At 52.2% G+C, this 27,998-nt stretch overlaps 1 protein-coding gene across 8 annotated transcripts; it reads left to right on the forward strand.

Moving 5' to 3' along the window:
- Positions 1-702: 702 nt before the first annotated feature.
- Positions 703-27,996, forward strand: CCDC136 (coiled-coil domain containing 136). 8 transcript variants are annotated; one of them, XM_036426294.2, is made up of 19 exons: positions 703-863; positions 1,593-1,700; positions 3,189-3,446; positions 3,834-3,908; positions 10,299-10,622; positions 12,803-12,914; positions 13,728-13,896; positions 14,096-14,236; positions 14,571-14,729; positions 14,984-15,154; positions 15,560-15,745; positions 17,281-17,475; positions 18,185-18,412; positions 19,697-20,143; positions 20,271-20,495; positions 21,616-21,876; positions 22,496-22,774; positions 24,036-24,142; positions 27,656-27,996. In XM_036426294.2, the coding sequence occupies exons 1-18, from the start codon at positions 806-808 to the stop codon at positions 24,135-24,137; spliced, it is 3,498 nt and encodes a 1,165-aa protein (XP_036282187.1). In that variant the 5' UTR covers positions 703-805; the 3' UTR covers positions 24,138-24,142; positions 27,656-27,996. The 8 variants fall into 8 exon arrangements, with proteins under 8 accessions (XP_036282187.1, XP_036282178.1, XP_045432560.1 ...); XM_036426285.2 differs by lacking the exon at positions 24,036-24,142; XM_045576604.1 differs by lacking the exon at positions 24,036-24,142 and having other exon boundaries at positions 22,496-22,672.
- Positions 27,997-27,998: the final 2 nt, after the last annotated feature.

A 27,998-nucleotide genomic window follows, 5' to 3' on the forward strand; every position in this document is an offset into this window, starting at 1 on the left:
CTGCCTGGGCGCCTGGGAGACAGGCAGGCCTGAGATGAATAACGGAGTCACTGAAACATCGCCTACCAGAGGGAAAGCCAGCTGTTCCCACTCGAGATGGCCACAGGGCGTGGGGCGCGGGGGCTCGGGGCCCACGGGTTTGGGGGAAGGTGGGGAGGAGGGCGGTGGAGAGAGGAGGTCTCCGGGCAGCGCGGGATGGGGACACGGAGCGGCCCCTGGCTGGATTCGCGGGGCTCTGGGAAGGCAGAGCCAGGGCCTGGCTTCCTTCTTCCACGCAGCTCCGGGGCGCGAGGAGCCATGCGGGGGGCGAGGGCGGCCCTGCGCGCAGGAGAGAGGTCTGCGCGCTGGAGGGGCAGCAGGGAGGGTCCGTCCATCCCAGTCCTTTCCTCCCGGTCACTGAGCGCACCCAGAGGGCCGGGCCCCTAGGGCGCAGAGGGGTCCCCGCGCGCAGCCGACTCCGGCAGGACCCGCGCCCCCCAAAGCGCCGGGGGGCTCCTCGGGGCGCAGCCTCACGCCCCATTAGTAGCGTCCGCCCGCCCTCCCCGGCGCGGCCAGAGCGTCTCGGGGACCAGCTCCCCCGCCTCCCCGTGGCCCCGCGTCACCCCTGGTCCCAGCCGCGGTGCACGGAGGGCTTCCCGGCGGCGGCGGCGGGGGCGGGGCGGCGTCAGGTGCCGGCCAGGCCCCGCCCCTCCCAGCGCCCCGCCCCCTCCCTGAGCCAGGCCCCGCCCCCTCCCCGCGGCCGCGGGTCCGGCCTCGCTGCTGCGGCGTCTGCTCCGGGGACGGCGGCGGCGGCGGCGGAGCGGCCATGGAGGCGGCTGCCGGGGCCAGCGCGGGCGCCGCGAGCTGGAGCTGCCCGGGCCCAGGTCAGAGCCGCCCCTCCCTCACTCTCCACCGCCTTCCCCCTCTGCCCCCTGCGGACCCAGGTCCTCCCTCTCCCCGTCCCTCCGAAGTCTTCCTCCTCCATCCCACCCCACCCCGCCCCACCCCACCTGGCGCGGTCTCCATCTTCCCGGGCTGGCCCTTCCATCCTCCATTCCACCCCACCGCCCCGCTTGCCCCGGCCCCCTCCCCGCGCCCTCTCCGTCTCCCAGGGCAGCCGCTGGAGCTTCCAGCCCTGGGGGCTCCCCACCCTGCACCCCTATGGCCCGGAGGCTCAGGAGCGCGGGTGGGCAAGGGAGGGGGGGCAGGTCAGGTCCCGTGGAAGAAAGGGGGGCGGCGGGGGGACAGCTCTATCCTAGACCCCTTCCCACAGCCCCGCCCCCCGCCCCTGCCTCCCTGCACGCACCATCCCTGTCTGCAACATCCCTCCCATCCTTGCCTCTCTCTCTCCTCCAGTCCCCTTTGGGCTAAAGAGACACACACCCTTCACGTCTGTGCCAGGGAGAGGAGGCAGACTGGGGGTGCTGGGGGGAGGGGTGCAGGGCGGGGTCCCCGCTGGCGCAGCTGGAGGGGCGGCTGAGGCCGAGTAGACCGAGCCCTTCCTCCAGAATTCAAAGCCCAGGCTCCGGAGGGCTGGAGGCACGTCCCCTTCTGGGCCCTGCACCCCAGCCCGCAGCCGCCCCGGCATCAGCCCCCCTCTGTCCCCGCCGCAGGTTCCACGGTGACCACTGTGGGCGCCTACGACGCGTCTGAGGGATGTGAGAGGAAGAAAGGCCAGCGCTGGGGCTCCCTGGAGCGGCGGGGGCTGCAGGCTATGGAGGGTGAGTTTTCCCAGAAAGCTTCTTCCTTCCTCCCTCTGACCCCAAAGGAGCCAGGCCAGAGCTCGTTCCTCGGTTCAGCCCCCTCCTGCCCTCCTCAGGGCTCGGCTCGGAGGGAGGTGCCAGGTGCATCCCTGTGGGGCCCCAGTCCCCACCTCACCAGGCTGTGCCTCCCGAGGGAGCTGCCAGACAGGTGGACAGGCCTCCGCTGGACAGAGCTTTGCAGCAGGGGGTTTGTGCTTGCTGCCTCTCAGCCCAGATCCCAAGCTGTCGCTCATTTTGAAAAGCTGGGAAGGGAGCGTGTGAATTATTTTTCCTGTGCCATCACCACGAATGTCACATGCCAGCCTGGTGGCTGTGGTTCTTTCTCCAGGCTCGCTCGCTGCCGGAGAGAGACCGCCTGGGAGGGGCAGGTGGGGGGACCAGCCTCCTAACACCCCAACACCAGGCCCCTGAAGGGGTGCCGGTCCCTTTTCCAGGACCTTCTGTGCACACTCAGTGCGGGCAGCCCTGCTTCCCCCTGGGGGACCGATGACTCAGGGGACCCCAGGTGAACCTTAGGCTGCTGATCTTGGAGAAAATAAGATCAGGGATTCAGATTTTAAAACAGAACAAACCATCACAATCGGGATAAGATTTCTGCTATTTAGAGGAGCTGCATTGCAGCAAAGGAGAGGTGCTCACCAACCAGAGGCTGGGGCACAAGCACACCCCAGTTTCCAATGCGAGGAAGGCTTTCTCTTACGCTCGAGCACACACTGAAGAACGGAGCTGTGGTCACCGGGGGGGGGGGGGGGGGGGGCGCTCCTGACACCCAGGAAACGGAGCGGAAGGACCACGGACCGCCACCCCCACCCCCACCCCGCAAACACTCCGCAGAGGAGAGGAAGGTGCGCCTGGTAGAAGATTTCAAAAAGAGCACATTTGAAAGGGCCCCCATGCTTGTCCAGTAAAACGTTCAGAATCGCTTCATTGAAGCGGTTTCTTTCTCTGCCTGCTGACAGGCAATGCCTTTTTATTATGGAAAGGCTAATTTCTCACCAGCCACCAGAATAATGTCTAACTTTCTACAGCCCCCCAAACCGTAACCCTTGCCCTGTTTGGCCTGAGATATGCCCAGGGTCTGAATCCCTTCTTGACTACTTGTCCCATTACCCAGGGACCAGAACCGGAAGACCTGGGTGTCCTTATGCAAGCGTCACGTGGCTGAGCCGGCAGCGGCTGCTCAGTCGGCCCAAAGGCAGTAACAGGAGGCCCCCAGGTGCAATAGGGGTTCAGAAAGCGCCTGGAGGGGGATGGGCTACCTCCAAACGTGACCCTCACAACTGAAGACCCATGAGCGCAGGTCCTGCCCAGCGGGTCCTTGGGGGACACCAGGTGGCACTATTATAACATCTCTGCCCTGAGCCAGTGAGCTTGAGCGCCCGCCCTAGAAGGACCCTTGAGAGGAAGCTGTCTCTGACTCCCGGGTGGGATGGGTGTCTTCCCCAGGGGAAGTGTTACTCCCAGCACTCTATGAGGAGGAAGAGGAGGAGGAGGAAGAAGAGGTGGAAGAGGTGGAAGAAGAGGAAGAGCAAGTGCAGAAAGGCGGCGGCATCGGCTCCCTGTCGTTGGGCAAGCACCGGGGCCTGAGCCTCACCGAGACGGAGCTCGAGGAGTTGAGGGCTCAGGTGCTGCAGCTGGTGGCAGAGCTGGAAGAGACCCGGGAGCTGGCAGGGCAGCATGAGGACGACTCCCTGGAGCTGCAGGGTGAGTGTCTGACAGAGGGCCTGGCCCACAGACTCTGTGCTCACTGGATCCCAGGCCTGATGCTGGATCCCAGGCCCGATGCTGGATCCCAGGCCTGATGCTGGATCCCAGGCCCGATGCTGGATCCCAAGCCCGGTGCTGGATCCCAGGCCTGATGCTGGATCCCAGGCCCGATGCTGGATCCCAAGCCCGGTGCTGGATCCCAGGCCTGATGCTGGATCCCAGGCCTGATGCTGGGTCCCAGGCCTGATGCTGGGTCCCAGGCCTGATGCTGGATCCCAGGCCTGATGCTGGATCCCAAGCCTGATGCTGGATCCTAGGCCTGATGCTGGATCTCAGGCCTGATGCTGGATCCCAGGCCTGATGCTGGCCCCTGTTTCATTGCAGGGCTCCTGGAGGATGAACGGCTGGCCAGTGCCCAGCAGGCAGAGGTGTTCACCAAGCAGATCCAGCAGCTCCAAGGTAATTCTCAGAACTCAGGCTGGAGAGGTGCAGGTCTTCCAGCGACTTGTGTCCGGATGGTTTGGCTGAAGCACAGCAGACAAACATAACCTAATTCAGCACCTTATCCTTTTTTTTTTTCTCTACTAATCTCATCCTTTCTTCTCATCTTTTCATTCCCTTCTTTACCCAATTTTCTTTTCTTTTTTTAATTTTTAAAATTGATTTCAGAGAGGAAGGGAGAGGTAGAGATGGAAACATCAATGATGAAAGAGGATCATCGATTGGCTGCCTCCCATACGCCCCCTACTGGGGACTGAGTCTGTATCCCAGACATGTGCCCTGACCGGGAATTGAACCAGTGACCTCCTGGTTCCTGGTTCGATGCTCAACCACTGAGCCACACCCGGCTGGGCAATTTTCTTTCTTTTTGCATCTCTGCCTGGCACTTGTCTTCCTTTTCTTGCCCTCCCTGTGGTTAACTCTCTTTTTCCTCTCCTTCAGCCTCCTCCCTTCACACCTTCATCTCTTTTCCCTGGTCTTCCTGGTCAGTGCCAGGGGTAGGTGATCAGGACTGAATTCCAAACCAGATTGCTTTTTCCTGGCCCTCAAAGGGCACCCTGGGGAAAGCAGTGAGCCAGAGAGATGTGAGTGGAGGCAACTCTATACATAACCTCTTTCTTTTAAGTGAAGTGGATGAGAAGGATGAGAACGCTTCTTTTGCTCCCTAGGACCAAGCTGTGGCCCCAAAATCTCTTTCTTCTAACACCCACATTCCCTTCGTCTCTGGGAAGCAGCGAGGCAGGCGTCCCACATTCCACTGTGCCACCAAACAAAGAGGTGGCTTTTGTTATCCTGTGAGCTTCCGGAAGGTTTAGGGGAGCTGCCCTAGAAAACAGCAGGGGCTCTCCCAGGAGAAGGGAGATCAAGCCAAAAGAGGAGTATAAATGGAGGAAAAAGGACGTCCAGGAAGCAGGCCTGGAGAGGACAAAGAAAAGGTGGAAGAGGGGGAGGAAAGAAGGCGTAGCAAAGGTGGATGCGGGAGAAGTGGACAGTTTATGGGGGAGGAGAGAAATGGAGATGTGGTGCACAGGGCAGAGTGTGAGCAGTGGTCTCAGAGCACCTAGATTCTAGGGCTCAGCTCTGCCATGAAACAAGCTTGGTGTTCTGGGGCAAGTCACTTTAAAAAAAAAATTTTTTTTATTGAATTTTTACAGAGAGGAAGGGTGAGGGATAGAGAGTTAGAAACATCGATGAGAGAGAATCATCAATCAGCTGCCTCCTGCACACCCCCTACTGGGGATGTGCCTGCAACCAAGGCACATGCCCTTGATTGGAATCGAACCTGGGACCTTTCAGTCCGCCAGCTGACGCTCTAGCCACTGAGCCATACTGGTTAGGGTGGGCAAGTCATTTTTATCTTTCTGACACTTGCCTCTTTATTTGTAAAAAGGCTCTTTATTTGTTTAGCAACCATTTATGGACTTGGAGGACCAGCTATGAACATGACAGAGTAGATCATTGCCCTAATGCAGAGTGCATTCTGTAAGGAGAGGCAGAAAATAAACAACACATGTTCAAGTGGCAGTATGCTGTGAATACAGTGTAACAATATGATAAAGATGGGGTGAAAAGGGAGTTTGTTTTCGATAGGTTAGTTAAAAAAATCCTCTTTGGGAAGGTGACATTTGTACTAAGACCTGAATAATGGGAAGGATCTGAGGGAAAAGCAGTTGGGCAGAAGGAATAGCAACTGCAGAAGCTTAGAGGCAAGAACGAGCTTCATGTGTTTGGAAGACAGTACAAAGGCTATTGTGGCTGTAACAGGGCGTGTGGAGGACCCTGGTAGGAGAGTTCTGAGAGGCAGGCAGAGGCCAGCTTACAAAGGGCCTTGTAGGCCAGCTGAGAGGTTTGGTATAACCTCTAAGTATAATATAACAGAAAGGTGTGGGAGGCTCTCAGCCAGGCTGGGGTGATATACTGCTTTACATTAAAAAAAAAAAAAAAAAAAAGCACTTTAGCCCTGGCTGGTGTGGTTCAGTTGTTTGTGCATTGTCCCGGTGCACCTAAAGGTTGCAGGTTTGATGCCCGGTCACGGCAAATGCCCAGGTTGCCGTTTGAATCCTTTGTCGGGGTGTGTGGGAGAGGTAACCAATTGATGTTTCTCTTTCATATTGATCTTTTTCTCTCCTCCTCTCCTTTCCTCTCTCTCTCAAAATCAATAAAAGATTAAAAAACAAACAAAAAAACAAAAACAAACAAACACATTACCTTTAAAAAAAAAAAAAAGAGAGAACACTTTGGCCACAGTGTAAATTGGATGGAGGGAACAGAGTCAAAACAGTGAGTCTGGTCAGCAAGTTATTGCAATAGTCCAGTCAGGAGGTGGCGATTCCTGCGGTTGAGTAATAGAAATGAAGATGACTCACAATAGATTTTGAAGGTCAAGCCCTCAGGGTCTGTGATGAGTTGGAAGGGGGATAAGAGATGGCTGTCTCAAACTGGTTGGTTGGTGGTGTCATTTATTGGGATGCGAGGATGCGGGGATGGTCAGGGGAGCATTTAAGACATGTTTTCTACATGTTGAGTTTGAAAGGGGTAATGGCATCCAGGTGAATATGTTGAATTGGATATGTGAACCTAGAGCCAGGAGAGAAATCAGAGATATAAATTTGGGAGTCACAGATGACATTCAAATCTATGGCAGAGCACCATGAAAAATCCCCTGGAGATCTTGGAAGAGAAGAAAAAGGGCCCCGATCCCAGGATTAGTTACTCCAGTATTTAAAGGTCCAGTATAGAAGGAGAAATGAACAAGAAGAGATGGAGGAACCACTGGAGCTTTTCATGCCCTGGAAGCCAAGAGCAGAAGGTGCTTCAAAGGGAGATAACAACAGTGTCAAAAAGTTGCTTAGCCAAGTCAGATGGCCATTTGGTTTGGCCAGATGGAGGGCTCTGAGATAGTTTAGCGAAGATGGAACCTGATTGGGTTGGGACTGGAGAGGGAAGGGGGGTTGAGTGCAGATAATTCCAGCAGTCCTATTTTGAAGAGAGGCAGAGAAATAAAGGAATGAGAAATAAAATCAAGGGAGAGTGTTTGGGGATTTTTAAAAATTTTTATTTCTTAGCTAGGACACACGAGGTCATGTTTTTATGATGAAGGAAATGATCCAGCAGAGCAAGAAAAGGCCTTTGCTTAGGTAAGGGACATTCCTTTCAAATAAGGAAGTCAGAATCTCGGTAGAGGGGCGGGTAGGCAACCACGTGGGAAAATGAAGTTCTAGAGCAGTTTTGCTCAGCGGGGCTGTTTCTGGTGTTAGAGCTCATCCGAGGGGTGGGGGGAGAGTTGAGGGTGGGGTGGGGAGACCGGGGGAGCCAGGGGCTGGAGGTCTGGTGCAGGCGCCCTGGTCTCCGCCCGAGGGAACCAACAGACCACCGTCCCTGCGCACGCGCGCTGCCCGTTTCCGCCGGGAGGGGGCGCGCGCGGGCTCAGAGGTAGCTGGTGTTGGGAGGCCGTTCGGCCGCCACAGCCCCTCGGGGGCCGGGACCGGCCGGAGTCGGGAGGCCCCCCAGAGAGACCGCTTAAAGGGGGGCCGGCGAGATGGAGGCCATAACTAGTAAGTGACAACCGACATCTCTATCCGGCCGCCCGGACTCCCGGGCCCTTGGCCTCGACCCCAACAGCCCCGGCCCCACTGCCGGCCTTCCAACCGCTGTGGCCTCCCACTGCGGCCTGGGCCGCCCCGCCCCGCGCTGGAGAAGTCCCGCCCTCCGGCCCGCAAGCCCCGCCCCTCGGGCTGCAGCGGTCCTGCCCTGGTGTCCCTAAGCAAGGGCTTTTTTAGCCTGGGGAGACCTTCCTCGGTTCCTCCTGGCCTCGAGCATGTCATTCTGGTGGGGCTACACTCCAGAAGAGAACCTAAGGGAGATTTGAACCCAAGCCTCCAGGGCACAGTAGGGAAGTGGAGTTTGGTCAGTTCCCCCAGGCCTTAGGGCCTTTATCCTAATGGCCAGTTGACATGTATGTCTCCCCCACTAGAGTCTAAGCTACTGGGTAAGCGCCTCCCTCGGGCCTGCAAGCCCCGCCCCTGTGCTTTTAGCAGTGTACTGAGCAGGGACTCGGTTCCTTTGAAATTGGAAGGAAGCCTGGGAATCTCAGTGGAGAGGTGCTTGGGTGTGGCACAGAGGTGATGCCCAATTCATACTTGAATAGACCAGGAAGAGGAGACAGCTGGGGCCATCCTAGGGAAGGAAGGACTGGCAAAAGATGTGCCTGGAGCTGCGTGTGTGTGCTTGGGAGGGTCGGAATAGGACAAGAGACGGTTCCTCCTGCCCCTGAGACGCCCTGCCCGTTCAGCATTTATACCTGCAGTATGTCTCCTACTTTTATTCTCCTAGTATTCAGTAAACGTTTGCTCAGCAGATGATGCTCTTGTCTCATTTATGCACAAATACAGCAAATACTTATCAGGCTGCATTACGCCAGGTGCTATGACAAATCCTGGAGCTATAATGATGAGCTCAACAGACATGTTCCCTACCTTTATGGAGCTTATGGTCAAGGAAGTAGGAGAACAGGTTTTACACACGCGCGCACACACACACACACACACACACACTGCAAAACTTCAAGGTGCTTTGAGAGCATCTAGTAGAGGACTTGCTTAGTTTTTTTGAGGAGGTGGGGGAGAGGCTTGGGAAAATTGAAATCTGAATGGTGAATAGAATGAGCAGAGGACAGGGCAAGGGATACGGACGGTGCAACTTGCAGTGTTTGTGGGAAGGTCCTGACCCTCCCAACCCAATCCTCATTAATTCCATAATCCTGGCTCCCAAAATGTTTTGTTGGAGTCAGTGCTTTTTACTCTCTCCCCACATTCAGGTTCTCCGAATCCCAGATTATCCATGTCCAAAAACCCTGAGATGTTCCCCAGATACTGAGAGCTCTGGCACGTTTCTTTTGTAAATTAAAAGCTATTATAAAATAGAGGCCTGTTGTGAAAATTCACACGGCACCAGCTTATACCACGTGGAGAGTGAAAGTCCCCATCAGGTTCTATCTCATCCTTCAGAACGGACTGCTCTCTGTGGCTGGCCCGCAGACCTTTCCAACCTCTTCCTATGTCTTTGTATGTTTGCATTCTATATTGTACACTAATTGTTTTTTGCTAAAATAAGATAGTACAGTATGTCTTATGGCTGATTTTTCTTTCTAGTTAGTATGTATGAAAACCTTTTCATGCCTTTTTTTATTTTTTATAAATCTGCCATTTTCTTTTTAATGGCTGTGATGTTCTATTTAACCATCACTAATTTGAGCAATCTCTTAACAATCGACATGTAGGTTATTTTCCCATGTTTGGTTGCCATGTGATGAACCTGCATTAGAATTTCAGCTGTGAACTCTAAATAGATATTATTTTAGGGCCAGTATTTACCACAGGCAGTTCATGGGCAGTCTGAAGCTCTAATTTCTAAGCTCCCAGACTGAAGACATGAGAATAGTCTGTGTAAAAAAACTTTTAGCCAGGGAATTTTATGTGTGTGTGTGTGTGTGTGTGTGTGTGTGTGTGTGTGTATTTCAGAGAGGAAGGGGAGGGAGGGAGGGAGAGAGAGAAATATCAGCACAGTGGAAATAAATGCCTCTGTACATTTACTGAGCCCGTTTCCCCACTGGGAAACTGAGCCCACAACCCAGGCATGCGCCCTGACTGTTAATGGAACTGTGACCTCCTGGTTCATAGGTCAGTGTTCAACCACTGAGCCACACTGGCTGGGCTAGCCAGGGAGTTTTTAAAAAGACTCAGGACATAAGAAAAATATTTTAAGTTAGATTTGGCCTTTAATTCTTAGGCAATTCCTTAGAAACACTAATAATACTTTCTTTTTTTTTTCTTCATCCTTACCCAAGGAGTGAGGATATTTTTTTCTATTGAGTTTTAGAGAGACTGGAAGGGAGAGGGGAGGAGGAGGAGAAGGAGAAAGAGAGAAACAATGATAGGAGAGACACACATCAATTAGTTTCCTCCCACACTCGCCCCAATGACCGGTGTAGGGATCGTACATGCTCTTGACTGCGGCGCTCTGGTGCACAGGCCATGCTCGAACCACTTAGAACACTGGCCAGGGCACTGATAACACCTTCCGTTTTCAATAGTCTTAAGTTGTTGCTTTTGGTGCCACGCCTCAAAAATCTACTTTTCGACTACCTTACTGCATAGATTCACTCTCTGCTCCCTTCTTCGGTATTCTCTTTATTTCATACCAGCTGAAACTGTACTTCTCTGATGGGGTAGACACTAGGTTGTCAGGGGTTTCCAGACAAGAAATTGCCTCCCTTTACCTTTGTGCCTCTAGAACATGGTAGATCAATTCACTTATCCTCTTGACCATCCTAACCTTTGGCCTTTGCAGGTGAGTTGCGGAATCTACGGGAGGAGATTTCCATGCTAGAGCGTGAGAAAGAATGTGAACTTAAGGAAATAGAACGGGAGTTGCATTTGGCCCAGGTGGAGATCCGGAATCTGCGACAAGCCGCAGATGATTCTGCGACTGAACATGAGAGTGACATAGCGTCCCTGCAGGGGGACATCTGCCGGATGCAAAGTGAACTTGATGACTTGGAGCGCATTCGGAACGAGTATGAGGTGGAGATCAACTCCCTCCGTGCGGAAATGGAAATGAGGACCTCTGACTCATCCAACAGTTACACTGCCTCAGATTTCTCTGAGCTGCAAGGTATGAGAGTGCAAGCCCTTCCCCCGGTCTGTCCATAAAGTCAAGCAGAGGGAGATAGTGTGCCAGAAGATGGTGGAAGATGGTCTTAGATAATGAATTGGGAACCTCTAGAAAAAAACCCCTCCAGGTTGAATTCAAGAATGTAAGGGAGAAAAACTTACCCAGAGTCACACAACCAGTCCATCGTGGAGAGAGATGACCCCGGAGAACTCTAAGGTGGGAGCCCCGGGGCCACCACCCTGGGAGACGCTTTTTCGGCTGCGGCATCGTGGCGCTCTGCCTGGACTACACGCCCTGTTCCCAGACCCTGGGATGCTGATTGTTAGGCTCCTTTAGCCCTCCCCAAAGGAGAAGCTTTGGGGACAAAAAATGAGAGCACAAGACAGCTGGAGAGGAAGGGAGGTTATTTCTAAAAATACACGAGGCACTCAAAAGCTCAGAGTTTTCAAAGGTTTCAGACAGTGAGTCTCCCAGCTAGTTGCTAGGATGCATGACATCAGAGAGTTTGCCTTTATTCTGAGGCTGGATTGATGATCTGGGTATAAGGGAGGCCTTATATTAGGCCAGGTCAGGCAGAGGCAAATCAACAAGGAATCAAAGAAGTACCAGGTTTCCCAGCTGTGACAAGCCTCTCGGAAGAGCCTTTGGGTTGGTGATGCCAGGAGAGGCAGGCAGCCCAGCAGGAAGGCTGGGGCTGGACTTACACAGACAGTTCAGCATCTCAGCTCCACTGAGTAACAGAATGAACTCAGTCTCACAATTATCTCCCTGAACCTCTGTTTCCATATCTATAAAAATTGGTTAATAAAAAGAGGAACTATTCAATCATGAGATCCTGAAACAGGAAAAGGACTTGAGGGAAAATGTAGATAAATATGAATAAAGTATAGAGTTTAGTTAATATACCAACCTTGGTTTCTTAGTCATGACAAATGGACCCATTGTCAGATATGAACAGTAGGGAAACTAGATGAGAACTCTTCCAGGGAATTCTGCATTCTTTGCAACTTTTCTATAAATCTAAAACTATCCTAAAATTAAAGGTTTATTTAGAAAAGAAAATATACAGGGCTTTTCTGGGGATTAAATGAAATGCCTAGCATGTTGAAAGCACTCACACTCTAAAACCAAAGCTGAAACCATCAAGTCTATTGTTTAACACGTGGTTGATTTTCATGAAATATTAGTTTCCTTCCTCCTTTCTTCTGTGGTAATCTGCAATATTTCAAGGATTTTGCTACATAGATCAGGACTTCTGATTGGAATAAACATTAGAAGTAAATTTCAGCCAAAACCGGTTTGGCTCAGTGGTAGAGCGTCGGTCTGTGGACTGAAAGGTCCCAGGTTCGATTCCGGTCAAGGGCATGTACAATGGTTGCAGGCACATTCCCGGTAGGGGGTGTGCAAGAGGCAGCTGGTTGATGTTTCTCTCTCATCTACATTTCTAGCTCTCTATCTTTCTCCATTCCTCTCTGTAAAAAAATCAATAAAATATATTTAAAAAAAAAAAAAAAGAAGTAAATTTCAGGGTGTTGAAGCTGATGATAGTTAAGAGACTTCTTTTAAAAATATATATTTTTTTATTGATTTCAGAGAGGAAGGGAGAGGTAGAGAGAGATAGAAATCGAAACATCAATGAGAGAGAGAATCACTGATTGGCTGCCTCCTGCACGCCCCCTGCTGGGGATCGACCCCGGCATGTGCCCTTGACCGGAATCGAACCCAGGACCCCTCAGTCCTCGGGCCAAAGCTCTTATCTACTGAGCCAAACCAGCTAGGGCTTAAGACACTTCTTTAAATATCAGTAGAAAATAATATTCTAAGAGAAATAATTTTTTTTTTTTTTGTGCTCACCTGAGGATATCTTCCCATTGATTTTTAGAGAGCATGTAAGGGAAAGGGAAAGAGAGAAATGTTGATGGGAGAGAAACATCAATTGGTTGCCTCCTGCAAATCTGGGAAGATGAGAAGAAGGGCAGCAATGAAAGAGCACGAAGAGCCTTTGAGGGTGGAATTTTCTGGGCCCTGTGTTCGAAGCCTCTGCATGTGGTATCTCTTCTGTCTCTAGAAAAAGAGGAGCCAATCAGCCTTCTGCTACCAGGTTTCCAGGCAGGAAAATGGGCTGGTCGTCAGTGCTTCCTCCCAAGGACCTCACTTCTCTCTCATCTTGTCCTCTGCAGAGGAGTTGCAACAACTGCGGGAACGCTACCGCTTCCTGAATGAGGAGTACCGGGTCCTGCAGGAGAGCAACAGCAGCCTCACAGCGCAACTTGCAGATCTGGAGAGTGAGAGGTACAGCCAGGAGGCCAGCGGCACCCTGTAGGACAGAGCAGAACTGCTGCTAAAGGCAGATGCCAGGCTCACGCACGTCCCTCTCCTCCGGGAGATCTGGTCTTTCCCGTGGTGTCCAGAGGATATGGACACTGCCTGGAAGAGGCATGGGGACCCAACGCAGTGTCTAGGACTAGAGTTGATTGACTTCAGAAGTTTCATTTTCTTCTTTCTGGGCATTAGGGGTTTGTTTGCTGTGCCCTAGAGTAGCTCAGAAGTGGTTCCTTTGTTGTCCACATGGACTTGATTCAGTCTGATTCAGAGGACATCAGAGCCAGCCTCAAGCCCAACTGGACTGGCACGCTTAGGGTCTCCCAGAGCCAAACAGCGCCTTGCAGATTGAGGTGCTGGGGGCATTGTGCCCTTCTGAGCGTTTTTTTCCTTTTAATATATTTTATTGATTTTTTACAGAGAGGAAGGGAGAGAGATAGCGAGTCAGAAACATCGATGAGAGAGAAGCATTGATCAGCTGCCTCCTGCACACCCCCTACTGTGGATGTGCCTGCAACCAAGGTACATGCCCTTAACCGGAATCGAACCCGGGACCTTTCAGTCTGCAGGCCGATGCTCTATCCACTGGGCCAAACCGGTTTCAGCCTGAGCGTGTTTTCTTTCTTTTTTTTTTTTTTGGTTTTTTTTTTTTGAGAGATAAATCACAATAAGAGGCTCCTTACCATTTTTGCCTAAAATAAGTACATCAGGAACAAGCACAATTGGCAGGTGATTCTAGTCAGAATTCTCTCCCAAACATGGCTCTGGGGTTCTGGATTGCAGGACACGAAGAGCAACAGAGAAGTGGCTGGACAACCAAACGCTAAAGAGTTTGATGTCAACAGAATGTCAGACTGTGGAAATGGATTTCCTAGAACCTCATCCGGAAACCCATTCGTTGCGACAGAAGCTGATGGGAGCTGAGGAACAGATATGTGACATGCAGAGCAAGGTAGGGCAGTGCAGGCCCTTTCTGTTGTCCCTTCTCCTGCCTGTGTGAGAAACATCTCCTTAGACACAGGACGAAGCTGACGAAGGAGGGTGCACCATGGCAGGGGAGAGTACTCTGGGGTCTTGCTCGTTTGCCTGATGTAAATATTCTTCCAGGTCTGCCCTAGGAGTAAGCCACCCTCCTGTTTTGTTTCTCACAGTGTAAGGACTTGTGCTGTGAGTTGCAAGAGCTGCATCATCATCGCCAGACCAGCGAGGAGGAGCAGAGGCGGCTGCAGAGGGAGCTCAAGTGCGCACAGAATGAGGTGCTTCGGTGTCAGACTTCCCAGCACGCCATCCAGGTAAACACTGACAGGAAGGGAGTTTGGGGAGGGAGAGGGCCTCCATGGAGTCGCCGCTTCCTTCCAGGGGGGTTGAACGCAGAGTAAGGCTATGCTCTGCTGACTCCTGCCCTGCCACCGGGAGCAGAGTCTACCCAAGACCGACTGGAGAAGTCGCCTAGCCTTGCATTCTAGAAATGGCAGCCATCCCTGAGGGTCTACCTCAGAGAAGAAACCGGACCGGAGCCCTGCGGGGCTCCTCTGGATGACTGCGCCGGGAAAAGCGCCGGCTGGTCTGGGGAGGGGCCTGCTGCTTGTTGAGAATAACAGTTCCACCCGCTCCTTCCCACCACAGAACGAGGAGCTGAAGACCAGACTCTGTGCCCTGCAGCACAAGTACGATGTTAGCCAGGATGAGCAGACTGAGCTCCTGAAGGTGCAACTCCAACTTCAGTCTGAGCTCCGGCAGCTCAAACACACGAAACCCACAGTCCTAGAAACCCAAAGTGAGAAGGTAACAGCAGCCAGAGGTGAGGGGCAGTGTCGGTGCTGAGAGGTTTTGGGGAAGGCAGATACGAGTAGGGAGTTAAAATAACTCCAGCCGCCACCTGGGCAGCACCGCAGGTGAACTCAGCCGCCCCCAGTACCGTGTTGGATGAGAGGACAACCAGTGAGTGGAGGGTAGGGAGGACTCTGGGAGCGACTCGGGCAGAAGAGTGAGTGGGTTGAGGGTCCCGGAGGTACTGCCCAAAGGCCCCTCCTCCATAGGAGTTACTGTGCCGGCTGCATAAGCTGCAGCTCCAGTACGAGAACCTCTCGTGTGAGAAGGATAAGCTGCTGGACGTGCAGCAGCGGCTGCGGGAGGACCTGCGGTACCAGGAGGCCGAGGTGCAGCGCCTCAGAGACATCGAGTGCTATTTCCAAGAGAGCAATGAGAAGGTAAAAGAAGCTCCAGGTGAGGGAGCAGGTGGCCAGGCCGGGCCGCTGAGCGAGGACCGGTGCCGAGGAGGAGCAGGGACGGCAGGAGGGCTATGGAGGAGCTGTTGGTGAGGGAGGTAAAGCATCCCTTAGTAGAAAAGTGCTCTCAGAGCACTATGGTGCTCTCAGCTTCCTTTTCTTTTGAATCAGGAAATCAGCCTATAAAAACAAACCCCTTTACTTTCACCACGCCCCAAATGGAAGCCCAGGGTCTCTGTGTAGGGCCTCTTAGGGGCTTGTCCATCTCAGGAGCCTCAGTGGGATGAGACTGGGACTGGAGAGGACAGGTAGTCCTCCCCTCGTCACTGCCTGAGAGGAGAGAGGGCAGCACTGCCCTGGGTGATGGCGGGCTGCTCCCTGCCTCAGAACGCAGCGATGCAGTGCCAGCTTCAGACAGTGAAGCAGCAGTACCAGCACAGCCAGGAGGAGCTGCAGCGGAAGAAGCACATGTACGATCGGCTGGAGCAGGACTTCATGCTCTGCCAGCACGAGCTGACACAGCTCAGGATCGCCCAGTGCATCCCAGAGGACAAGCTGGAATGTGCCAATAAGGTAATGGTGAGGAGAGGCGGGAGCCCCTGGGCGCCTCCTCTGGAGAACGGAGGTGAGGGCCAAAGAGGAAGCCATCCTGCCCCCCAGGGGCACGGCTCTCGTGCCTTCACAGCTGAGTACCGCGAGGCAGGGAGTAGAGGCAGAGCCCCGGGCTGTTAACTTTTAAAACAGTTTTCCTTGACCTGAGTCAGAGCTTAGTAGGATCAGTCTATCTGGATCCAGTCTGAACACTGGAATGCTCGCACATAATTCCATGTGGAGTGATATCTTGTTATTTGTGGAGAACACACACATAGGCCCGTATATGTCACTTTTATTGTTAGAACCAGAAAGAGAGGGTCTGACTCGCTGAGGCAGATTGCAAGTGCTCTTGTCAGGTGGCTGGTCTTGTGCCAGAACACCAATTGGGTATTCAAAGGGCTGAGGTTTCAGAGTAGTTGAATCCTCTAAACTTGACTCTTCCTCTCTTTACACTGAACAGAATACTACTCTTACCCACTTCCTTTCAGTAACAAATCCTATAGTGATACATAAAGCCTTCCTTACTCATTCTCTCCTTTTAGCATAGTGTGTAAAATGCAAGTCATTACCAGTTAGCCTGTGCTGGGCGCTTTCAGGTCGCTGATAGGAAATGGAAGGGTGTTGAAGCATGATAGAGAACAGGCCCAAGAGTCTCAAAAAGTAGTGGAACAAGTCACATTCGGCCAAAATGCTCATTGGTTCCTGCCACTGCCAACAGCAGGCTGTGTCCCCAGGGGAAGGCCTTCAGGGGACACAGGATTGGGGCGGTTATTTAAGTCATCCCAACAGTCTGCCTGCCTTTCGACACCCAGGCTCCTGCCCCCTCTTTCCCCGTTCCCACTGAACTTAGGAGGAAGGGCAGCCGTGTCACCACCCCTGATGGCAGAGGAACAGCGTGCTGGCACACGGGCCCGCTTTTCCTCTGGTTATAAAGCAGCATTGAGATTAGTCCCATATTAGAAGATTTAGATTTCTGGAATCATAGGATGATTTAGTTTTCTTAACCCAAATTCAGCAATTGCACATTCTTTTCTAAAGATTTTAAAAGATGATTACAAAAACAAAAATGGGGGGAGGGGGAGGGAGAAATTATTTATTTATTGGTAAGAAGCATACTTAGGAATAAAAGCAAATTTAGGATAAAGAGAGTAATAGGGAGTAGAATTCCCAGCAGGGTGAGAAATGGCATATACCAAAGGAAAGGGCCAGAGGAAAGGAAGGCGGCAGGGAAATGAAAAGGGAGGGATAACTCCCACTCAGAATGCTCTCGGAAGGGGCTAATAGAAACACTTAAAGCACAGCCAAACGGCCATCCCTAGCAGCCTGCTGGCGTTCCCCACTCGGCATCTGAAACGGCGCAGTGTGGCTTGGGATGATCAGTTCAGGGAGGGCGATCCTGGTGAATCACAAGAGGCGGGAGGACACAGAAATGTTCTGCGGGCCACATAGGCGGAGAACTGCCTTACAGAGTACCCCCCCCCCCCCCGCCCGCCCACCCGCCCGCCCGCCCACAGTGTGATGCACTGCTATCCAGACTGACAGAATTGCAGGAAAAGTACAAGGCCAGCCAGAAGGAGATGGGGCAGCTGCAAATGGAGCAGTGCGAACTCCTGGAGGACCAGAGGAGGCTGCAGGAGGAGCAGGGCCAGCTGCAAGAAGAACTGCACAGGCTCACGTTCCCGACACCCAAATGTGGCCTCCTGCAGAAGGTAAAGGCAGCCAGCAAACGGCTGCTGACTGTGGAGGAGTGGCTTTGAGAAGCTTCTCAGGTGTGACTATACTTGAGAAAAAGAAAACGTGGAGATTAAGATTTTTCTTTCTTTAACCAACCACTCCTTACTTTCTCACCAAAAAACTTCAAACCAAAAAATTTAATATAGCTGATTAGGGTTTTACTTTTTGTTTTTAATTTTCACCTGAAGATATGTTGTTTTTTTATTGATTGAAGAGAGAGAGAGAGAGAGAGAGAGAGAGAGGAGAAACCCATTGGCTGCCTCCTATATGCACCCAAAATGAGGATTAACCCACAAGCTGGGTATGTGTCCTGACCGAGAATCAAACCTGCCACTTTCCAGTGTAAGGGATGATGCGCCAACCAACTGAGCCACACCGGCCAGGGCTTGGGTTTTATATCTTAAAATACATCTACGCTCTGGGATCTGTCCTGCATTTTATATTTAGATATTTAATCTATCTGGAGAGAATATACTTGAAAGTACTTTGTAAGCTCCAAATACATCCAAACACAAGAGATCAGTTCTACTCAACTGGCACATCTCCGCAGGACTGCCCGTCCCGGTCGGACTGCAGAGCCAATCCCGGGGTTCCTGAGGGGGAAGGGTCTCCAGCAGGAAGGAGGCAGAGGCTTTCCCTGTGACCACTACAGCCCCCGCCCCTTCCTTCCACTCTACCTCGCAGAGTTACGAGCTACTTGCAAAGTTACAAGACCTGTATGAACTGCAGCTGCTCTACCAAGGCATGCAGGAAGAGCAGAAACAACTGATACGCAATCAAGAAAACGTATTAAAAGAACAATCAGAGCTGCACAAATTGCTGCATGTTTACAAAGAGTCTCATTTCCAGGATGTGTTGGAGAATCCAGAATGTTCCAAATCACATAAGTCCTCAAAACATGTCCACGACAAGGTAACCATAGCAAGAGGCAGGGAGGCGATTCTGGGGACAGCAGGGGAAGGGGCCGCACAGGAGTGTTAGGAAGGCCTGTTAGGCCAGGAGTCAGGATGAGCCTGGAGCCCTGACCTGCCCCCGCCATGACAGCCATGGGCTGGCCCCTGGAGACGAGGCGTCAGATACGGCCTGAGGACCCCCAGGTGAATGCCCAGCCGCAGACCGGGGAGCACTTAGAACCGGGACAACCCGGAAGTCTGTAATTGCCTGATGATTTGTCTCAATCTCTTTAGCATCTCATTTTCCAGATGTATAAAACCATTTTAGTGTTTGGATTGCTTGGGACTGACTAAAGGTGTCATCCTTTTCTCATGAAATGGTTGATAATTGATAAGATCTATAACCTTTTGGTGTTCTACATAAGGCCAGTACGGGGCCATTCCTCTCCAAAGGCAGCATCCTAGCATGAAGAGTTCTTGATACTGACCATACTGCTTTCATCGCAACATTGGCAAGAATAGCAGCCAGGTCAGGGGGATTAGACACTAGCAAAGGGCCACGCCTCTGAGGGCTCACTGGGGGAGATCTCCATTTAAGTCTTTCAGGGTTGGGGGGTGAATTGACCTGAGGGCTCAGTGAGAGCAAGGAAGAGCAGGTAGACTCAGTTTGGGCAAAATGAATTAATTCGGATGTTAGCCAGACAAGGAGACCCAGGGGATAGCAGGAGTCCAAACTGAGATTTGGTCAGATTTTGGGGGCATCAGATTTCAGCCTAGATAGCACAGGAACCAGGGACCAGGCATGAAATGTTTCCTGGATCGATCAGACCTTGTCCTGGGCATCCGTAGCCAAGAAGCCAGACCCAGAGGGTCTGGGAAACATCCCCAGAGTCCAGATTCGGAATTGGGGCAGGAGGTCAGGGACTCGTAGTGAGACCTTGACTCCCTCCTCTGAGGAACGCTCGTATTCCAGGCCAAGGCAGGGATAACGGCACGCCTGAATGAGGAGGGGCAGGCGTTCTCAAGACCCACTCAGCACCACTCCAAGGAGAGAGGGCTGAGTGCAGAAACGACAGAATTGGGAACGCGGAAACACTGGAGTATCCTCCCTGGGGAGATTTTCCCCAGGAGCAAGGAACTGACCCGCGCCAGTACCCGTAGGCTAGGCTGATGGCCTAGGCTGTCCTAGGACTGGAGTGAGGGTGTGCAGTCCTCTAAGGTGTGCTCAGACCTCTGCGCCAGGAGGGGCGCAGCTTGGACTGCCCTGTCAGTAACGACGCTGTCTCCCACCCACTCCCGGCAGTCCAAGACGATCGCCTCCCACATGCAGACCCTGCAGGACCTGTACGAGACCAGCAAGACCGAGCAGGAGCTACAGCAGCAGGAGCACGGCCGGCTCCTCGAGGAGCGGAAGAGGCTGCAGGCTGACTTGCAGCTCTGCCTGGAGGAAATGCAGCTGCTCCAAGCCCGGGCCCCTTCCATAAAAACAAGCTTTGAGTCCTACAGAAAGAGTTACGACAGCAGCGTTGACTGCAGCGAGAGCCTCGGGAGCGCCCAGACCAGCGAGGAGAACTTACTCAAGAGCTACGACAGCTGCACCAGCATCACGGAGACCTGTCTGAAGAGTTACCGCACCACCAGCAGCAGCAGCGTCATCACCATTCAGAACAGCGGCAGTAGCTCTGACACCTGCCTCAGGAGCTATCCCAGCAGCCCCGAGGAGGAGCCTGCTGAGCCCGAAGACGTAGAGGTAAAAGTAGCCAGCTCACACACAGACAGGGAGAGAAGGTTCTGGTCTCACTGAGGAAGGGCCTCGCAGAGTGGGGCGGAGGGCAGGTGCTCCCCAGGGTGCCGTCACTCCTCCCCGCCCTCCACAGAGCTTCGAGGAAACGGTTGCCGAGGTGCTGGTCAAGCTGCAGGGAGTGCAGGCCATGTACCAGGTCAGCCAGGAGGAGCACGTCCGGCTGCAGGAGCGGATGGGGACGCTCCTGGACCAGCAGAAGGAGCTGAAGGAAGAGCTGGATGCCTGTGAAAAGGTGTTCAGGGAGTGCTGCGAGTGCCGAGAGAAGCTTGCAGCCTCCTCCATCTGTGACAAGAATGAGGTAACTGCTCTCAGGGAGGCAGGGTTCTTGAAGGAGTCCTTAGAGCCGAGGAGGTCGGAGCCATTTCGGAGAGGCTGAGGAGAGGGGGTCGGGCTCACTGCGGCTCTGTATTGTTGCCGCCTTCCTGGTCGGACGGACACAGCGGGCACTGAGGCCCAGGAGGCCGGCGGCCTGGACGTTTCTCAGGTGGCCACCGTGCTGGACTTACGGATCTTCAAGACTGAGTTCTTTTCCCTCTGCCACTGCTGTTCTCTTGTCTGCACTATTCTCCAGAGCACTTCTGGCCAGTTGTATTTTTCAACTGCCAACTTTCTTTAGTTAGTTTGCATGTGTTTGTCTTGTCTCTTCAACTAGATGGTTGAAGGACAGGGCCTCGCCTCCTCCTGGGTCTGTCGTAATGCCAGGTCCCTGGCATTGGGACAGAAAGCTTTGTCTCTGAGCAAGAGCAGCGCAGTCCAGCAGGGTCCCCTGTGTGCAGGGGAGAGGTCCGAGAGCAGACGCGTGGGCCTAGGTTGGCTAGTGTAGATGCCTACCATGGAGACCCTGATGTGCTGCCGGAAGTCAGGGAAGCCAGACCAGAGGTTAGGGAGCAGGGTTGGGAATTGCCGCTCTTTCCATGGCGAAGTGCAGGTGCCCAGGCGCACTGTCAGGTGCCCAACACAGTTCCTTCGGTGACTGTGCCAGTAGAGAGACAGTTTGAGTGAAGTAGGAGTTCCCAGCAAAAGTCATGATGGAATGAAATCCAAGTTCAGAAGGGGTAGCCCTAGAGTTATTCTTCAGACAGATCACCGTAAAAATACCATGTAAGTCATCGTTTGGCCATTTTAGATGTAAACCACCAGGTGCCTCAAGTGAGGGAAGAGTTCTTTGTAAAACTGCTTTAGAGGCTCGTTTCCCAGTTTGAGGTTTTCTCTCGGTTTTCATAACCTGTCCAGCGTCATTAAGTGGGGCTGAGACGTGAACCCAGGCAGCCTGGTCCCAGAGTCCACACTCTCAGTCATTATGTTCTGCTGCCGGCCCCCATGTGCTCCAGTGGGGACATTTCCGAGGCAGCGACCCCGGCAGGGCCCAGGTGGGCTGCGTAGGCCAGGCGGTGGGTAACGGGCTCCACCGCCCACAGATCAAAGAGCTGCAGGCCAAGCTGCGGGAGCTGCAGCTGCAGTACCAGGCCAGCATGGACGAGCAGGGCCGGCTTTTGGCCGAGCAGGAGCATTTGGAGGGGCAGCTGCAGTGCTGCCAGGAAGAGCTTCGCCAGCTCAAAGAGAAGAGGGCCTCTGCTGTCGACGGAAAGAATTCCAATAACAACGTGAATAAGAATGCCAACGGGCTTAAAGATAAAAAGGTGTCCAAGGCAAGCCTGGGGAGTAGTGAGAGCAAGCAGGTGAGTAGTAACCCATGTCGCCAGAAGCAGAAGGTAGCTAAGATCCTGGGAAGAAAGATCATCTCCCACCATCCTGACCAAGGGAAGTATTTGTAGAGAAGTTTCTGGGGTCTCTAAGGTATTTAGAGCAGATCTTTTCCTGGGAAGTGAAGGGGAGAGTAGAGCTCAGACCACTCATGTGGCCCCAAAGGACCGCAGCTGCCTCAGTTAACCCAGCCCAACTTCCTGGGCCTCTGTGCTTCTTGGGTCACATGCTCAAGAGAAGGACCAAATGGATGAGAAGAGAGGAATTTATTCAAAATAGTTACAAACACATACGTGGAAGAGGAGTGGGTAAAACAGGAGTCACTGCAGGCTTAGGAAGAGCAGGTGAGGTGAGAGCTCAAGAACCTTTAGTTCTCAGCTGTCTAATGGCTGAGGGCCAGATAGGCGGACCGACGGGTCTAGAGAGGCTGGGGGTGACTGCCCTCCGCGCCGGGAGCAGTCCCACATCACAGTGCTGCCCACGCTCCGTGAGGACATGGGACGATGTGTTCTTGAGATAGTTCAGCATTGTGCCCAGGGTAGGGATATTGGCAGGTAACAGAGTCCCCCGTCCTGCCCCACCTCCCCCCCGCAGAATGTGGACATAGTGCAGTACTATGAGGCCAATCCCGATCCACCTAAAGAGGAGAAGAAAATGGAGGAGGAAAATAGGGAGGAAGCTGAAGAGGAGCCAAAGGAGGAGGCCAAGGATGAACCAGTTCCTGAGCCCCCCGCTCCCATAGAAACGAAGCCCACAGAAGATGCAAAGGAGGTATGTGAAGAGTCCCAAGACCAGGAGGGTAAAGATGAGGACAACAGCCCTCGTCTTGAAACAGCTGAGGAAAACCCCCTCAGAATTTCTGAGAGAAGAAAGGTAACCACAGCCAAAGGCTGGATCGTGTGGGAAATGGGTCCTTGGGCTCAGATGCTCCTGTGTCCAGGGTGATCCAGCCGAGGATGGACTTCTACCGGAGTAGAGGCGGGAAAAGCGGAGATGGAGACGGGATTGGAGAGAGTGGTCTCTCTGTGGGAAATGGCAGATTAAACCAATTCGCTGTGGAACTGTATGGCAAAGGCCACCTTTGCTGGGGACGAGGATGGGGTTACTGGTTCCCAGCAAAGGTGGTCTTTGCCATACAGTTCCACAGCGAATTGGAGTTCCCCCTCTTCCTGTATGTGGTAGCGTGTTACTTATGTCAGGAGGGTGCCCCCCTGCCTTAGTGCATTAGTGCACTAGGGACGCTGACAGAACAAGGCCTCCTGCCAGCAGGAGGGGCAGCCCATTGCTTAGGGTGGGGAGTGGGAGAACCGCAGCCTCTATCCCGGTGTTGGTGTCTAATTTCTTTGAATTCATGGCATTCCACCAGGTGCTGGTTTAGAGCCTCAGAGATTTCCTGGCCTTGGGTGCCATATTGCTCAATGCCAGACCTGATTGATACTTTCTAAGTCAAGCACTTCCTGTGGAGGTGGCCCTTCGGCCCAGGAGGTCCTGTCTCCTTTGCTGGCAGCTCTGCTGGCAGGTGTGTGATCGCCGGCAAGCACAGTTTGTCTCTGGAAGATTGCTGCAGGCAAAGAACTGGCGCTTCTCCATTGTTGACTTGTTTTAATGCATTTTGTCTCACAACCACAGCCTTACACTCCTAGGGACCAGAGCCCAGAACACTCAGAGAGTTGGTGGAAAACAGCCAGAACAAGGGGCTGACAAAGGGACAGGTGACCTGGCAAGAGACGGGCTCTTTCTAGGGTGGCAAAGCATACATCCTCATCTGAAGAGCCTGGCTTCCTCCTTGGCGCTCGCTTTTCCAGTTACTGACCCTCAGGCAAGGTCTGGGCAGAGCACCCACTTGACCGGTTTGAGAGGGAAATGAAGCCGGAAAGCTGGACTCACCACCTGGTTGAAGCCTATCCGTGTTGAGCCTTCTGGAGGCTGCCAGTGGGGAGAACCAGGCCCGGTAGCAGAGGAGAAACCCTGCTGCTCTCGCTGACCAGTTACTTAATCTCTCGATCTCTCTCTCTTTTCCCTTTGTTTTCTCATCTTCGTTATCTGTTGAATTCATGTGTTTATGTCTTTTTACGCCACCTTTCTTTCACCTCCTGTCTCTCCTCGCGCTTCTTTCTCATTTGATATGTTGCAGCCATCCCCTGTCCCCCACCCCCCCATCTTCTCCTTGCCTCTTGTAGGCCTGGTGATCATATCGGCTTTGCTCTGGTGCTGGTGGGCCGAGACGTCGTCCTAACGCAGGTACTGGTATTGTGTCTTCCGAGGGATCGAGGGAGGGTGCCCTGGCCTCCCCTCTTTTCCTTTTCTCTCAGCTGCTTGCTTCTTGCTTTTGGAAATCTGTGACTTCTTGGAGCATGTCTTTATAACACATAGGGAGTTGGAATGCCCACTCTGGACAGAGTTTGAGCTTCAGTCTTCTGGCTGGGAAAAGTTGTGATGATCCCAGCACTTTTGCTGCTTCCAAAGCTGCCCTACTACTTCTGATGAGCTGTCTGTCTGTCTGTAAGGCGGGCCTGGTGCTCTTTGTGTAGCCCCAGAGCCAAGCACTCACTGTTGTAACTGCTCACCACCGCCCCTGTTGGGTGAGAGAAGAGGTCTAAAGAGCTGTGACTCCCGTAGGGTCATGGGTATGAGGGTAGCCTCATTTCGTCCTTCTACCTTGGTAAAAATGGGACTGAAACCCCTACCATATTATATACTTTCTACGGAGAAGTTCTCTGATTTGGGGTTTTTGGTCTTCAGAAAAGTCAGAACAGGAATGCCAGGGATTTTTTCCTAGTTATCTCTTTGGGGGCCAATTCTCAGCTGGGCTTCCTGGAGAGAATGTGGAGCTATATTGGTGAAAAGTTTCCACCAACCGGAGATGCCAGTGTCTCAGGGAACCAAGGCTGGTATATTCTGGGCACCTTCCAGTTGGCCAGTCCATGCAATCTGGTACCAACAGGATACCAAATTCAGGGGGCAGGATGTGGCCTTGTGGCCCAAGGTAAAACCCTAGGGTTCCCCCTGCCTTCGAGAACCATAAACTCTTCTCTCAGCCTGTTTAAGCTCCTTATTATGCTCCCCCGCCCTCTCTCACCCTCCTTCTCACTTCCCAGTTAGCGGAGTATAGTTGGTTTAATGCATAGGTTCAGAGTGGCAGCTAAAGCACTTGCTGATAGCTTTTTATCAGCATTTCCCTTTTTCTCTTTTCTCCCCACCCCCTCACTTTCTCCCATTTTTAGCTCTTCTCCTTTTAGGCATTACACTTACATCCCATAGACAGTCTTCAGCACCTTTAGTGATGGGTCTCTTCCTATACCCGGACCGTCCCTGTCTGCCCCTTTTTCTAAGTCACTATGGGATGAGGCCCAGATTATTCAGCTACAACCTTTCTCCAGCTCAAACGCAGCCTGCCCAAGCAGAGGGAGAGGAAGGAACTCCTGGTTAGGGTCCTCTCAGGGGAGCTGGGCATGCCCAGAGCCTGCTGCACCAACTGTGCAGCTCCCCAGCCAGGAAGTGAGGTAGCATAGGTAGAAACTGCCTGACAAGGTGGTCAGAGAACTTGGCAGCGTCTGTCTCTGCTTCTTACAGCTTGGTCCCAGGGGGCAAAATGCATAATCTGAATGTCTATTTCTTCAAATGTAAGCAAAAGATAAAACCTCTGCCTTCCCCACTGAGGATCAGATGAGTTCATATATGTAAAAGCACTTTACAAATGATAAAACACCACATAAATAAAAAGAACAGACACTTATACAATGCATACTCTGTGCCATGGCTATCCTAATCACTTTATCTATAGATACTCATTTCAATCTTACAACAACCCTATTATTAATTTGGTATGTGATAAAACTAAGGCACAGAGAAGCTTAGTAATAGAGCCAGGAAACTGTGAATCAGATTCTAAGGACTTAACATTAGCAACAGCTAAAATTCCAATCCTATTTCCCTATCTCCTCATTTTCAGCCATTTTCCTTGGTTGCTTCCAGGTAATTGGGAAGATACCATACTTCTCTTTATGCAGCCCCCGATCACATTGTTCATCTGTTTCGTGTATTATAAAACCCCTTTGCATGTTGCATCTGCTAAGTGACCCCTCCCCATTCTCTACCTGCAGTTGCTTTTGTGGATTCAAGACAGAAATTTTCATTTATCCCCATTAGAGATAATCCACTGATCTAACCTGTGAGATCTAACCTGTTTTCTTTTTCATCTCAACTCTCGTTTCAAAATATTTCCTTTTCCTACCAGCTTGTCATCCTCAGGGGTGACGAGCCCTCCCTCATCTCTCATCCACGTCACAGGTGAGGGCCGAGCCTCTCGGATGTCATCTCGCCAGGCTTTTATCCAGCTCATTTGCCACATAACAAATGGTCACGCAACAAACCGTGCTGTCATCCTACTGCCTCCCTCATATACTCTCCAAAGATATCATGAAAAACCTTGTCAGGCACCTTGATTAAGTCCAAAACATGATTTTCTTGATCAGTGAATTTATTTTATTTTTAAAATTGGATTTATTGGGGTGACGTTGGCTAATAAAATTACACAGGCTTCAGGGGTACGATTCGTCTCTGGATCTGTGAATTTAGTCTGAAACCCAGTCTGAAAGGGAAGCCTGACATGGCTTACCTCTTTGTGATACTCAACCAGCCCTTTGCTCAGCCAGCCTGGAATCCTGCCTGTGCCTGGTGTAAAAGACGCAGGTTCACTTGCATGGGTTCAGCACTTTCCACCCTTAAAAAACCCAGACTGGCATGTGTAGCAATCAATACACATTAGGATATGAGCATCTGAGCATGCCAGTGTTTTTCCTAGTTCGCTTTTCAGTTATTTTCTTACATGAATTACTCTGTATACCCAACTCCAACATTGTTTTGCTTCTCACTTCATATCTTATGTTCTTTTTAGTAACTGTTTTTTACAAGTGTAGGAGGTTTTCTTTGCTCTTTATAGTTGGCTTAAAATCCTCCTTTTTTGGGTTCATTATTCTCTGAGCAAATGCATTCTTAGCATTGATGGGCATTATTCGCCCTTCCCTAAAACTGTATTTCTGTTATGCCGTAGCTTACGACTGAAAACTCAAATTCTGTCTTTCAAGTAATACAGCAAAAAGGTAATGAAATTAGGAACTACTTCCTCAAGTATGTATTTTCTTGTTCAGGATGTCATGTTCCCTGAATGAATCAGCAGGATTTGCTGTAGTCAGCAGGGTCTGGCAGCCTCCCAGAGCCAGTGGCCGGCTTCCTTGAATTTCCTTGAGCCACCATCATTCTCCATAAAGGTTTCTGGCTGCCCAGGACCTCAGATTTGCCTGCACTCCATGGTGTGCTTTCTTTATTTCCTCTCAGTCTTAATATCCTCTTGTCTCTGAGTTCATTCTCCAGGAATTAATGAGGTGCAGCTGCTTTTCTTAAAGGCCCTCATGTACCCTCATATTTTTGCCATGGTAGCCAACCTTCCCCATTACAACCATTTGGATACTCTGAAGTCTGGCTCCTGAACTTGCTTCCTCACACAGGAACTGGTATTCTCACCCCATGGGGCATGCAAACAGGCAGGCACCTCAGGTGGGGCACATAAGATCATTCCAGGTATCTAGTGGTGCCAGGACTCAGGCCACATTGTGTCCAGCAGTTATCCAGGAGGTAAGAAGGAGTGGGCCATGATGGTCCCCGGGTGTCTCCAGCACCAGTAGGCAGGGGATATGTGGCTTGGGGACGGGTTCAGAAGGCTGGGCACTCACCATTTGCCTTTGGTCCCCACAGAACATGTTTGGGATGTGGAAGCCTGTGGTGTTCTTGGCTCTTGCAGCTGTGGCTCTGTATCTGTTACCCAACATGCGACACCGGGAGACAGAGTACTGCCTCATGGAGTGATGGCAGACCTGACCCGGGCCAGCCGCGGGGGCAGATCCCCAATGGCTACGACCCTCAGCTTTGGGCAGGACACACTGTGCCGGAGCCCCATCCATCCACATGTCCCAGTGTCCCCCTGTTCTTAGCCTCAGTCACCCAGGCTGGAAAGGCTTGTGGGGAGCTGCTGGCGCCCATCTCCTGCCTTGTGTAAGATCCTGGGTTCCTTGTAATTAAATGTCAACCTAACTACATG

This window comes from Pipistrellus kuhlii, unplaced genomic scaffold (assembly GCF_014108245.1).
Source record: "Pipistrellus kuhlii isolate mPipKuh1 unplaced genomic scaffold, mPipKuh1.p scaffold_m20_p_10, whole genome shotgun sequence".
Classification (NCBI taxonomy): domain Eukaryota; kingdom Metazoa; phylum Chordata; class Mammalia; order Chiroptera; family Vespertilionidae; genus Pipistrellus; species Pipistrellus kuhlii.

Coding starts and splice junctions, on each gene's coding strand:
- CCDC136 (XM_036426285.2), top strand. CDS start 806: ATGGAGGCGGCTGCCGGGGCCAGCGCGGGCGCCGCGAGCTGGAGCTGC. Junction 18,413..19,696: donor CAAAACATGTCCACGACAAG/GTAACCATAGCA, acceptor CACTCCCGGCAG/TCCAAGACGATCGCCTCCCA. Junction 20,144..20,270: donor CTGAGCCCGAAGACGTAGAG/GTAAAAGTAGCC, acceptor CGCCCTCCACAG/AGCTTCGAGGAAACGGTTGC.